The following is a 12,058-nucleotide window of genomic DNA, read 5'->3' as shown; positions in this document are numbered from 1 at the left end:
CCTCTAACCGCTACACTACACCCGCCCAGTCTGAAGTCTGATTACTATTACTGTTAACCAGTTTAGTCCGTGGGGGTTGTGTGTGTGTGTGTGTGTGTGTGTGTGTGTGTGTGTGTGTGTGTGTGTGTGTGGCGTGTGTCCGAATTCGAAAGGGGTGCGACGGGCCCCGGCGCCAGATACCTAAGGTGTGGACGGGTCCACGGGCGCGATAACTATAAGAGGGTGCGCCGCGCCAGAACCGAAACGGGTGCGACGGGTGGAACTTATGGGCGTGCCCGGCATGCACGGCCCCGGCGCCACTCGAAGCTTAAGTGCACGCCACCGCCGCCTGAGGGCGGCGCTGGCGCACTTTTTTGTTTGTTGAGATGGTTCCGGTATTGTAGCCGGTACGTATCAGACTGAGTTATCTTTATCAGTAATAAGTTTTAAAATTCATCAAAAATATTCCACAGCAAGCTCACTGCAAGCATTAGAAATGTATCAGTACACGTGTGCACACATAAGTTAAATGGGGACAAAACATAAGGAAGTTCTCAGCGTGAGTTCTTCTCTCTGTGTCAATCTTCCCGTTTTGACACTGACTACGGATGTTAAAGAGTTCGGTCCCTGGCGGAATCTTGATTTTTGCAGAACGAAAAAAAGCACAGCTAACAACTTAGGATATGTTCTAAATACACTTGTTATCTACCAATCACACACAATTTTACTCTCTTGTTGCTGTTACAGGCAGTCAATACTTCAGTCTCCGCCGAAATTTTCGCAAAAGGGAAAAAAGAGTTCCGGGAAGTGTACTATGATGGGCGGTTTTTTTTTCTAAAATTGTATTCACATCACTTGAGAACTGAAGCTTATTGTCAACACTAATCCTAGAAAATGACAGCTGGACTGGTAAGATGTTGTTAGGTTACTTATAACTTCGAGTTAAAAAAAAACTGAGGATGATGCTGTTGTTGTAGTTGTTGTGCGGATATAAAAACGTTGGTGCTTTCTGCAGAAGAACGTTTGGGCTATAAAACATTTAGGTTTCCTTTTTAGACCCCTTTGACTTTTTTTTGAAAATTATTTGAGAAAACTTGAGAACTTTAGCGAAAAAAAGTAGGAATTATAACTCATAGGGAAAATTCTCTATAACAGCACTGGAATCGAATTAGTTTTCAAGAAGTAAGAGTTATTGGACTTCGTTCGATGACATACATTTTGAAGTGCAGCCGAAAATCTGAAATTTCGCACTTTTCTTGTACGAGATTACATTTGCGTGGAAGCAAAATTACACAGGTGTCACATTTCATCAGAGCATCTATGAAAATATAGCACCGAATTTTTATGGAAATATTTTACGTCTGCAAGTGGTCTTCTTCTCTCATAAGTTAAATGAGAAAAGTTCAAACATAGGAGAGAAAATTTAGCTTTTTCTTAACTAGGTAAAAAAAAGCCTGGAAAATTACAAAAAATAAACTACGCTCAAATATAGATTAAATCCGTTTTTACAACCGTGCAAACTACTACATATGAAGTTTACTGTGAGCGTCGCTATTCAGCAACACTTGGAGCCTGCTGTGCACTAATTTTATATCTACCTTCAGCTAAGGATTACTTTTTTTGCTTAATAATACCATTAGAATTGATTTTTGAGTGATAATACGAAGGTTGGGGTGGCGTAGTCGGTTAGAGGTCCGCATTGGCCACACTGCCGATGGTTCGAAACTGTGCATAATGCAATGCAAAATGCATACCAAGCCTTTCATCCGTTCGCGGTCGATAAATTGGTGCCAGAGTTGTCGGGAGAATAAAAACACTGACTTCATGATTGGCTGACCAATTTTATAGTCCCGCAAGTCATTTTATATGCCATACACGCGTTCCAAAACCCCAACGATTACGAATTTCAGTAAAACGCGTTGGCGCATCCCAAATGGATTGATACGCCAGGAATGTTATCCTTTATCTTTATCCTTTAGTAGTTACATTTATCGTTGTTGGATAAGAAATGTACTCAGTAAATTCTTTAAGGATTAATTTAAAGTTCTCAGTTCACTCAGGGAGTGATCTCCGACTGTTTTAATAAACGGTGCTACACCGCGCAGAGCCATCCGCTATGGTCATTATTGGTGTGCCTCTGCTGCGTCAAAGCACCTAATAGAACTAAATTTTGCACCCTTCAACATGAGTTTAGCGACTTCTCTCATCTACTTTTCTCTCTGCTCTCCTCATCTCTTTCTTCTTCTTTCCAAACCCTACACGCCGAATTAACTCTAATACCTAGAGACACCCACACATTCGCTATAACGCGTCCTATCGTTTTATTCGTGTATTCGCGTATTCGTTGCCGATCCCAAAACTTACCTGACTGGAATGAACTTACGTAAACGGGGTCATGGTAGCGGTAGAAAGGTGAGCAGCGGAATAGCAACTTGTAGGTCCAGTGTTCCATTGGGTTTCACGTTGCGCACGTGTCTATAAGCAAAATTTCTGCCTCGAAAGAGAACAAAAATTTTCCATCTTAGGCACACCGCCCGAAAAAAACACCTGTTTGTTAAGTCTCCATTGTTCCCATATAAAATCCATAAAAGAATGATGAAGGAAAAAAATTGGATCATTTGTCGAAGTTGTAATTGTTTGCATAAATCCACCTATCCACACGTGCACATCACCATGTCGAAGTTCAATGTTGGAATTTGGAACGGCAGGACAGCCCTGGAACAGGGTTAGAGTTATACTTATCCAGACATGTTACGTGACACTTTTATTATGTAAAATGGAAATTTTTATCTGCATATCTTTTGTTTCTTCTTTGCTCTTTTCTCTACTGCAAGATGTGAACATTCTAAATGAAAATAAAACGAACTGAACTTCCAGCCGTGGCTGCTAGTACTTGATTCAACGTTTGCTGTGTGACAATCGTGTTGAGCGTTGCCGCTTGGAAAAGATAAAGTTGACCAGGATACTGATCCAGTGATCGTTGAGTAACTTCTCCCTGAAAATAAGCTTCTGGTACTACAAGTTCTAGAATTCGTAATACACTGAGCCGGACCGATCTGCGTAGGACGATAAGTATCTCATGATTAAGTGTGTTCCTCAATCTGTATCAGAATAACTTTTTGGTTGAGAAACCAAAGCCAATGAGGGGTCGTTTCTGGAGTTCATTAGCCGGATCTTTCCACAACGGCCACTGTTGAGAACCAGTTCCATCTCATTAGCATTATCTGTTACGAAGGAATATCGAAGATTATCACCGCTGTTCCGTGTGATCTGCACCCTCCTGATGGTTAGATACTGTTCAATATTCATTTATCTGCCTTATTTGTTTGTTTCTGACTTACATGTAAATCTTTCGTCACATAACTTCTTCCTGATCTTGAGCGTTTATGAACTAAACTGATAACTCTATCGGATAATTGGAAGTGAGCATAAATTATTGCGTACTCTGGAAATTTGAAGTATACTACAAAAAAATTGTATCAGAGCTATCATTTATCAGAAAAATTAAAATAATGAGGCGTTTTTGAAAATCTGTTACTAGTCTGATATAAACATGTGTTCGACATCTGGACATATAAACTAGGGCGCACAAAAGGAGTGAAGGGACCGGTTCATCCAGGGAATGAACCATTCTTCAGTGATTTTTGAACCCACGTCCGACCAGTCTGAGAGCTTGAGTTTGAACTCACGATAGTCCCAACAAAATTCGCGAATTGTCCATCAACGACATCTCCACTAATTACGGATCCAAGCAAATCCGCACTGAATATCATCGAGTTAGAGGAGGAGATACCCATATACAGGTTGATATTATCGTCCAACGTCGAATCCCAGTACGGTACAAACGTGTTGGCATAAGGATAAGTGGTTTGGCCGTTCACTGTTACTGCTGAAGTGCGAATCCCTATTTCGATCCTGAAACCAATTGTAATATAGCGAAGGTGATTTGCGCAAACTGTACCAGAGCTGAGTAGAGTTTGCAGTAAGGTACTGAGCCTCATACAGAATAGTGAATTGTTCGGAATATTTTGCAAAGGGATGCTAACAAAAAATGTGGACCCTAGTCAGATTGATTAAAACAAATAGCTAACGCTGAAATTTTACTTTTTAATAGCGAAAACATCATACAACCTCTTCAGAAGCTCCCGATGCCAGGGAAGAAAGTTTGGTCCCGAATGTGCGCCTGGTGATTGGTTTACATTCGAATGTGCAGTAGAAAGAGTTTGATAGATTGAGTTTCTTACAGCGAGGAAACCCTGACGGTATCTAGACGAGAATTAGTGAAATACAATTGAAACTTCTTACTATACACTTACAATTCTCTCTCAGCTGCCGTCATCAGACGATATTCTTTCCTTGTTAGCCGCTGAAGAACCACACCACCGGGAAGATTACAATAAGTTCCATTCCAAGATGCTAAGAAGCATAGAAGTATGGAATTATACACAAACAGATGAAATAGCATTCAAGAAGTCGCCTACTTTTTTGAATGTACAGCCCAAACACTAGATTTCAGTCAGAATTTCAACGTTAAACACTTCTCAAAATGCTGGTTTACTGAAGATCTTAAAAATCCCTTCTGCCAAAGTTCTTGCCTGTAGTGAAAAACTGGCACAGGCATTGTAGGGTGAAGCACTGATAGCGATCGGTTGGGAGTGACGTAGAAGACGTTCCGGACGAAGAAGTAGGTGCAGACAATGCTAATGGCTGTGATACACCAGAAATAGCAGGTGTGAGTGAGCTTTGAGTGGGTATGTCCTGCATCTGAAATTAACTTCCGAAAATTGTTTCAATTCTGCTCGAATTATTAACCTGTGTTGAAATATTTTCAATCAAAGACAAAGACTCTTACCCGTGACGCTGCATCCCAAGCTTTTATCTGGTTACAAACCAACTGTTGAGGATCGGAGAGATTTGTGGTGAAGCAAGGATTTTGGGTACTGATAATGTGAACGAGTTGAGCGACAAGAAGTAAAATCATTTTGATGAGAAGATTCCGCTAAAACGAATAGCTGCGATATATTCATGCAAAGAAATAGCAATTTTTGAGGTTTGTCAGTCGTAATATTAATGTCATTCGCAGCAAGATTGAAAACTGTAGAAACTGAAATTGGAAGGACGTATCTGTTTATCTGCTTGAAGGCTACGCATTGATAGATGTTGTTGATTACTTACAACCCAACGAAGATGACCTCGAGAAAATTCGTGTTTACTTTCGGTGAATATAATATGAGAAGAAGGGGAATAACAATCGCACACATTTTAAAAGAAAATACTCGCAAAAATAAGTAGTTGCAGAACATATACACATTTCTGGGAATTTTCACAGTAAACATGTAGGAAGGAGTTTAGAAAGAACGATGCGTTGTACTTCAGCACTGACTTAATCACTTGTTATTTGTTTATATGCTACTTCCTAACCTTTTAGAAGTGTAGACAGTATTTTTCTTTTTAACAGGTCTCTATCACACCCGTCGGCCATATTTCCACAAATATGATTTTTACAGATTAGCTTACTTATGTTTTCGACGACTTGGCAATATTAATGGCTTCATCGTTGAGATGTATCGTCCTTCAACACAACTCTGCCGAGCCTTCTCCATCTGCACTAAAAGCTCTCACAGAAAAAATCCATTCGTCGTGGTTCCATACAATACTTGACTTCCGCCAGAACTGTCTGCCTACGAAGAACTCGACGATGTCCAGCAGTCCAGCGTTACGAAACACAGGTTGCTGCTAAGTACAGTACTACGAGCTCCCTCTGAACATTTGACCTACCCGGTTCAAGGCATCGGAGGTGTATAAAAGAAAGTCGCCTTTCTGCAACGTTTGGGTAATTTGCGGTACGGAACCATGCAAGTTATTTAATTCGTACATCCCAGATCGTATAGTCAAGTACCCGATTGCGTTTAGTACGAGCAGTGAAACATATACGCATATTTGTGTTATAAACATGCGCACACAAATGCGCATACGCTAACGAATTTTGATGAAGTCTGGGATTCTTTTTTCCCTTCATTCTTTCAAAGTTGGAAAGTGGAAAAAAATCGATACGCTCTCAAGAATAAATCTAACAGGTCACTAAAATAGAAAGTCTCAATAAAAATACATGCATAAATTATGGCGAAACATGTCTGTACATTCTTGCAGATCACAATAGGGGAGGGGGGCGCTCTTGACGGAAAGCCCATCCGTCGTCGTATCACAGCGCTCTTGACCGTTCCATGTAATCGTAATTCTGTTTAGCCATTTCCCACACCATTTCTTCGAAATCCTTCAAAAATCATTAATAACTACGTTAAAATAAACATTGGTATGGATTTCCTTTAAATTCTTTCTACACCTACCTTCATCTGTGCAAATCTTTTCTCTTCTCCCATCAGCATCCATCGTGAATCAAATTCTTCTTGATTTTCAACGCTAAAAATCGAATAGCTAACATGTTATTGCTTTATATTCCTTCTTATATTCACTCTTCTATCTCTTTCTATGCATTTTGTATTGATACCATTAACATGTTCGCAAAAAACCACACACTCAGAAAGTTTCTCATTCGAAAATCTATTATTTGCTGATGGTTCGTACTTATTTGCTTTGTTCGTACTAGGAATTTAAAGGCAAAGTATCACGAAATTGGCCATGTTGGGGTTTCTCCGCACAATATATGGTTTCGGATGTAGACTACGAGTGCGAGCGGTTTCACGCTCCTTTCCCCCCTAATCCTCTTGAAAAACGAGGGAACTTCTGCGATACATTATAAAACGCTGTTCTCGCATCTCTCTGAGTCAGTGACCGCTTTCCCACATCGTTCTTCAGGAAAATTGTTCAAGTGGAATTGAACATAACCGTACTCATACTCGTAATCTACGCCCTGAATGCTTTATTATCTATGAGGGAACCCAACATCACGAATTCTGTAATGCGCTGCCTTTAAGTTTGTTGAGGCAACCTGCTGCAAAAAGTGGGAATCGATTTGTTCCTTGTCATTCTTAGAACATTCGTATTTTCAGCGATTTACAAACATCCAAGTGAATTTTTGCATGAATATCATGAAATGCTGTTCGTCATTTTAGCTCATCTATGAATACGATCCTCCACAACGGTTTACCGCTTCATTGTAGCGTGGAGGTGGCTATGGGCGTCGAACTACAATGGATAGCGGGGGTACATCCTCTGACAAGATCTCCAAGCTGAGAAGGAGTTCGACAAATCTGACATCCCGAATCGCAAGCCCAGCTAAGAGTAAACGGATGCTAAGATTTACCACCGTCTTAGCACAACGTTGCAAGGTGGCTGTGTGATGCACATAGAGCTCGGGTTCGGGCCGAAAGCTAAGGTCGCCATATCAGGGTTGCATTGCTTAGGAAAAATTCTTCTTGTCACTCTAGCATCTGCGCAGCCTCGAACTGCTACGTGACTGCTCTGCAGAGACCAAAAAACAGAAGGAAAGACATAGAAGAGATGGATGACGGTACACTCGTCGTTCGTGGAGAGGAAGTTCGCAAAATTTAGTCTTAGTCTCTTTAAAAAGTCTTAGTTTTCTTGTGCATCTGTCGTTCATCTTGTCGATTCTCACGAGATTCTGTCACCTCGTCTGGCCATCCTTCGTCTTCGCCCTTCGGCCCAAAAACACGGCATAATGAACTGCTACTAACCAACATCACCAGGCGATGAATCTGGATTGGATGCGTTTCATGAAGAGCTAGAGGAAGTAATCCGCTACGAGAAGGTCTACAATTCCGTTGTCGGAGACTTCAAAGTAAAGCTACGAAACCCCACAAAGATGGAGTACAGAATAGGAATATCTGGACTAGGAGACCTGAATAAGAACGGCGATCGTCTCTCCGGGCTGTTGTTGGAAAAAAGGGTTTTGAGGCTTGCAATGTTCGAATGCAATACACATTGAGTGGTTAGCAGCAAACACTAGCTGCAAATACGGGCAAAAGGAAATTTCGGAAGCAGCAAAAGGGAGCACAACTCTAAAGAAGTGCCGTAGAGATCTCCGCGACCATAATATTGCGCTAATACTCTTGCCGAGGGAAGACGGTGTGCGCACCTCTTCTAGCCGTGAGATGGAAATCATCGCGGAGAGATTCTTCTCCAATATCTTCCGCCCGTCATTTCCTGTGTCAACAGCTATCATCCCCACTGGTAAAGCTCCACTACGGATTCTTCACTCAGAAGTGAGAGTCGCGATCAAAAACATGAGTCCTGAAGACACTACCGTCCGATATGCTTGCTGAGCGTGTTATATAAAGTATTCACCAAGATCATCCTCACGCGCATATCTAGGACGCTGGATGAAGCCCAGTCTCGAGAAGAAGCTCGATCCGGAAATACCGGCTGCCACCTGCCGCCTGTTCTAATCTTCTACGACTGTGAGGAACCTTTCGACAGCATAGAAACGAATGCAGTGCTGTCAGCACTGGTCGATAAAGGTGTGTATGCGTCGTATTTGAGAATATTAGCCAATTCTGGTGATCGATGCCTCACTAGGACCCAGCTTTTCCACCACCCCCTCACTATATCTCTTGCAAAAGGGGTACAACAAGGCGATACTGTATCGCCGTAGCTGTCTCATTACAGTGGATAATGAAATCACTAGCTTGGGAGGGGAATACGTGCTGATGAAAAATTCCTCGCAAACCTTCGTTTTCCGGACGATATCGTTCTTATCGAGAAGTAATAATAAAGCAGAGATGATGCTGAAGGAATTGGACGGAGGACCGGAGGAAGACCCAGTTCAAGAAGAACATCTACTGCGAGGACGGAGGAGTAGAGGTTGAAAGCTCCAAAATCGCGGAGACTTCGTCATACGTTTCCTTGGACGTTCTATGAATATGGAAAACGAATCGGAGGAAAAACTGAATAGAAGGGTGAGAGCAGCGCGGATGGCATTCGCACCCGTCAGGAAAGCTACGGACGAACTGAAAGACCAGGGCCTCTCCGCCCATCTGCTCGACTCGACAATTCTTGCAGCACTCTGCTACGCAACGAAGACGTGAGCAGACACCGCTTCCAAAGGAAACAAAGCTGGGAAGCTACTTACTACTCACAGAGCCCTTAAAAGATGTCAACTGAAGTTTAACCGCGCACACAACAGCTAGCCGATTTTCACAGCTACGACTTAAGAGCAATGTCCCGTCTTCGCGACCCAGCGAAATATGTATGTCGAAAGCAATGCATGGTTGCGACGGTCACATTATGCGAAGAATCGACGATACATGGACTGAAAGAACGTTAGAGTGGACTCCATGAGATGCTAATTGCTTTCGAGGAATGCCGCCAACGAGTTGGTGTGATGTGTTCGCAGCAAGCATCGACCAGCTGAAATCTTAGCTGGATACGGCTCAAGGACCTCGTCAACACTCACGAAACTCGAAAACATCTTGGATGACAATGGCGAGAGAATGGACCGAGTGGAAAAGATACGTCTGGACCCACACGTCCAGTGAAGACGAGTTATCTGAGTATACACGTAAGTATGAATACGGTTCACTTACCTTGGGTCCTCGCTTTGGAATACTGCTGGTGAACTGCTTGTAGATTGTTGAATTTGTTCAACGATCTTGAACAGCGTTTCTCAGAAATAGTGAAAATATGGACGGCTACTTTTGAAAAGAAAAGTACGCATTTACTACCGTAGGATTCATGACATAAATGGGTGTTTTGAAAAACATCAGTCTCTGAGTGTTCCCTAGTCCATCCGCTGCTGAAAGAAGGCATGTTTGAAATGGATCGATTTCAAACATTTCAATGTAGTTTATCAATGCGATCTGCAAATAGATACAATGATGGAGTGCAATTCGTTACAAAACTGCTGACTGAAGAATTTTGTTATTTCACGTACATAGTATTTGTTTTGTTCCGTCGAATCTAGCTGAGGTCTAAGTGGTAGTATCCTCAAGCCACAGCGTACCTCATCGTAACGTTTCAATAGTCGTTCGATCTAAATAAACCTTACAATGGAAATATACTGTTTGCCCTAACGGGAACTACCTGCGATCAGCGGTAAAAATGATCTTTTACAATTATATTCCGAACGAAAATTTCAAACATTTTTAAACGAAGGAAGCAGGCTAGTTTCTCCTATGCTCCTCTTCGTATAGGGTTATTCGAATTGTATTTGATTATTTTATATTCGTAAAATTGTTCTTTAATCAAGGGCACATTGCATCATAGTAATCTCCGAGGAGCTAAACGAAGAGATTTTCGCGCACTTTGCTTCTTTCTTTCTAAGAAGGTTGGTTTGAAAGCATGTAATGTCTTTTTTTACTACAGAAATGCAGTATCTTTTTGCATCTATTAATTATTAATTAATCAGCATCGAACTCATGGTTACCAACTTCAGCTCCTCGAACTCTTCGCTTGACTGGTTCCGATTGAGGGTCCTTCCTAGACGTCTGCATAGCCCATGTCCAGAACAAAAAGCTGAACGACCTTCATCATGTTTAGCAAAGAATATTAAGAACAATTAAATAAGTAGTCTAACATGTTTTCGTTGGCCCACATTACCCAACTACAGATCCGAAAAACGCTATCCACACCATATCTAATAATCATCAAGGACCGCAATTCACAGTACTAATGCAGCAGCGGCTACCTGACTTGTTCATTCACTCCTGATGAATATAAATGAATGTGTTCTTCATCGAGTTCACGCGAATAAACCGTCTGAAAATCACGTGATTTTACCTCAAAAACTTGTGAATGTAATAATGACTAATGAGGGAGTTTAGACATACATAGAAACTTTCCGATTTTGAGCACTTCCTCTCTAGCCTGACCTTCACGTATTCTTTCGTCCATCGAGTTCTGTGTCGCTTTCTGATTAGGAGGGGAACGTAATTCTATAAAGGTTTGAATGTGCGTTTGAACTTAAAGCATAAGTGAACGTATTTGCTGCGCATGGTTGTGAGTTCCTTTCATTATTTAGCAACACTTTGTTTTCTGTTTTCAACTTGCTGTGCCTGAAAGGCTCTAGCTGTTCGCGGCTGGGTTCGGTCGCGCTCCTCTTCTTCCTACTGTACTTCGTGTGGGAAGACACTATGAGAGACTGTGGCCTGTAATCATTCGTCGATATCATAAGCGGCCACCCATAGGTCGAACTGAATTTTCAGTGGAACAGAAGGGATGACCAACAACACTGTAGCCGAAGGAGCGTCACTTTGGGCCCTCAGCCTTGCTACTCGCATCAACCTCATCCGTTCCTTGATGACTTGACCGTTCACCTCACTAAAGCCCATCCAAAACCAAGTAGCGGTGGTTGTCGATCGCAGAAGTCAACCAAACCAATCCAACGATGCCACACTTATAGCACTAGAAAACGGGCCTGTGCCGATTTTTGTTTGTGCCGAGACCTGCCAAGGCCGAGTTACCGATTTGCTTCTTCTTGTTCCCCTACAGCAGTAGTTTGTTAACGCCAATCAAGTGGTTGCAGCCCCTCCTTTTCAAATCCTTGAAATTATGATTCTCTGGGCGGAAACTACACGAAAGCATAACGTTGCAATTCCTCCGAGCGCAGTGGACCGCAAGCTGCTCCCTGTTTTCTAAAGAATTTATTGACGAAAAAATATCCTTTGAACTGTTAGAGGTTCTCTAAGATCATCAGTACGAAGAACCCATACGCTTCTTTTTGAACATTGAGGACTATCTGAAAAGTGGCATTTCGGGATAAGCAAGACTTTTAGGGTCCGCGATCGCAAGGATCCCAATTCGTGTGATTGGTATAACAGATGCGATGTAGCGCTAAGTTCCTCGACAAACAACCTTAAATTTCCACTCAAGAATAAAAGCGACTATGATTTGAATACAACGTACGTTCAGTAATTTAACTGGTTTCTTATTTTTACCAAAGCTGTACACCGCCTTGTACCTTATGAGCGGGCGTCGTTGCATATGTTCGCATCTGATCTTCAGCTCGCTTCTCAACTTGGAGTTTTCCTTCTTTCCTTAGCCTTCGTTGTTCTAACACCTCTGACTTTTTCCACATCAACACTGGATCGTGCGATGGCGACCACTTGCTCGGCAACAGCTTCATTGCGTTCCAGACACAGATGCTGTACAGCTGCAAAGATAA

General features: G+C 42.0%; 3 protein-coding genes across 5 annotated transcripts in view; 1 reads left to right on the top strand and 2 right to left on the bottom strand.

Annotated features, from left to right (window-relative positions):
* Window positions 1-2,182: 2,182 nt before the first annotated feature.
* RB195_002380 (uncharacterized protein) lies at window positions 2,183-4,960 on the bottom strand (the record flags this gene model as incomplete). Of its 2 annotated transcripts, XM_064199617.1 has the most annotated exons (9): window positions 2,359-2,454; window positions 2,527-2,694; window positions 2,846-2,974; window positions 3,669-3,894; window positions 4,111-4,245; window positions 4,296-4,395; window positions 4,461-4,484; window positions 4,698-4,743; window positions 4,832-4,960. In XM_064199617.1, 9 exons carry the CDS (start codon window positions 4,958-4,960, stop codon window positions 2,359-2,361), a joined length of 1,053 nt encoding a protein of 350 aa, XP_064055498.1. The 2 variants fall into 2 exon arrangements, with proteins under 2 accessions (XP_064055497.1, XP_064055498.1); XM_064199616.1 differs by lacking the exons at window positions 4,461-4,484; window positions 4,698-4,743 and adding an exon at window positions 2,183-2,234 and having other exon boundaries at window positions 2,363-2,454; window positions 4,296-4,345.
* A 1,221-nt stretch (window positions 4,961-6,181) lies between these two features.
* The window catches only part of RB195_002378 (uncharacterized protein), a gene marked incomplete at both ends in the record, with an annotated part of 8,504 nt that continues 2,627 nt past the window's right edge, over window positions 6,182-12,058 (bottom strand). For both annotated transcript variants that reach the window (XM_064199613.1, XM_064199614.1), the window contains 9 exons: window positions 6,182-6,253; window positions 6,327-6,399; window positions 9,483-9,547; window positions 9,621-9,755; window positions 9,830-9,928; window positions 10,326-10,410; window positions 10,583-10,653; window positions 10,725-10,829; window positions 11,855-12,046. In XM_064199613.1, coding sequence (XP_064055494.1) covers window positions 6,182-6,253; window positions 6,327-6,399; window positions 9,483-9,547; window positions 9,621-9,755; window positions 9,830-9,928; window positions 10,326-10,410; window positions 10,583-10,653; window positions 10,725-10,829; window positions 11,855-12,046 — 897 coding nt within the window. The remainder of the gene's footprint in view (window positions 6,254-6,326; window positions 6,400-9,482; window positions 9,548-9,620; window positions 9,756-9,829; window positions 9,929-10,325; window positions 10,411-10,582; window positions 10,654-10,724; window positions 10,830-11,854; window positions 12,047-12,058) is intronic.
* Window positions 8,871-9,223, top strand: RB195_002379 (uncharacterized protein; the record flags this gene model as incomplete). The annotated part of the gene is made up of 2 exons (XM_064199615.1): window positions 8,871-8,980; window positions 9,112-9,223. 2 exons carry the CDS (start codon window positions 8,871-8,873, stop codon window positions 9,221-9,223), a joined length of 222 nt encoding a protein of 73 aa, XP_064055496.1.

The sequence above is a fragment of the Necator americanus genome, chromosome IV (genome assembly GCF_031761385.1).
Source record: "Necator americanus strain Aroian chromosome IV, whole genome shotgun sequence".
NCBI lineage: Eukaryota > Metazoa > Nematoda > Chromadorea > Rhabditida > Ancylostomatidae > Necator > Necator americanus.
Note: the sequence above shows the minus strand (reverse complement) of the source record. Positions and strands in the feature narration are given on the sequence as shown.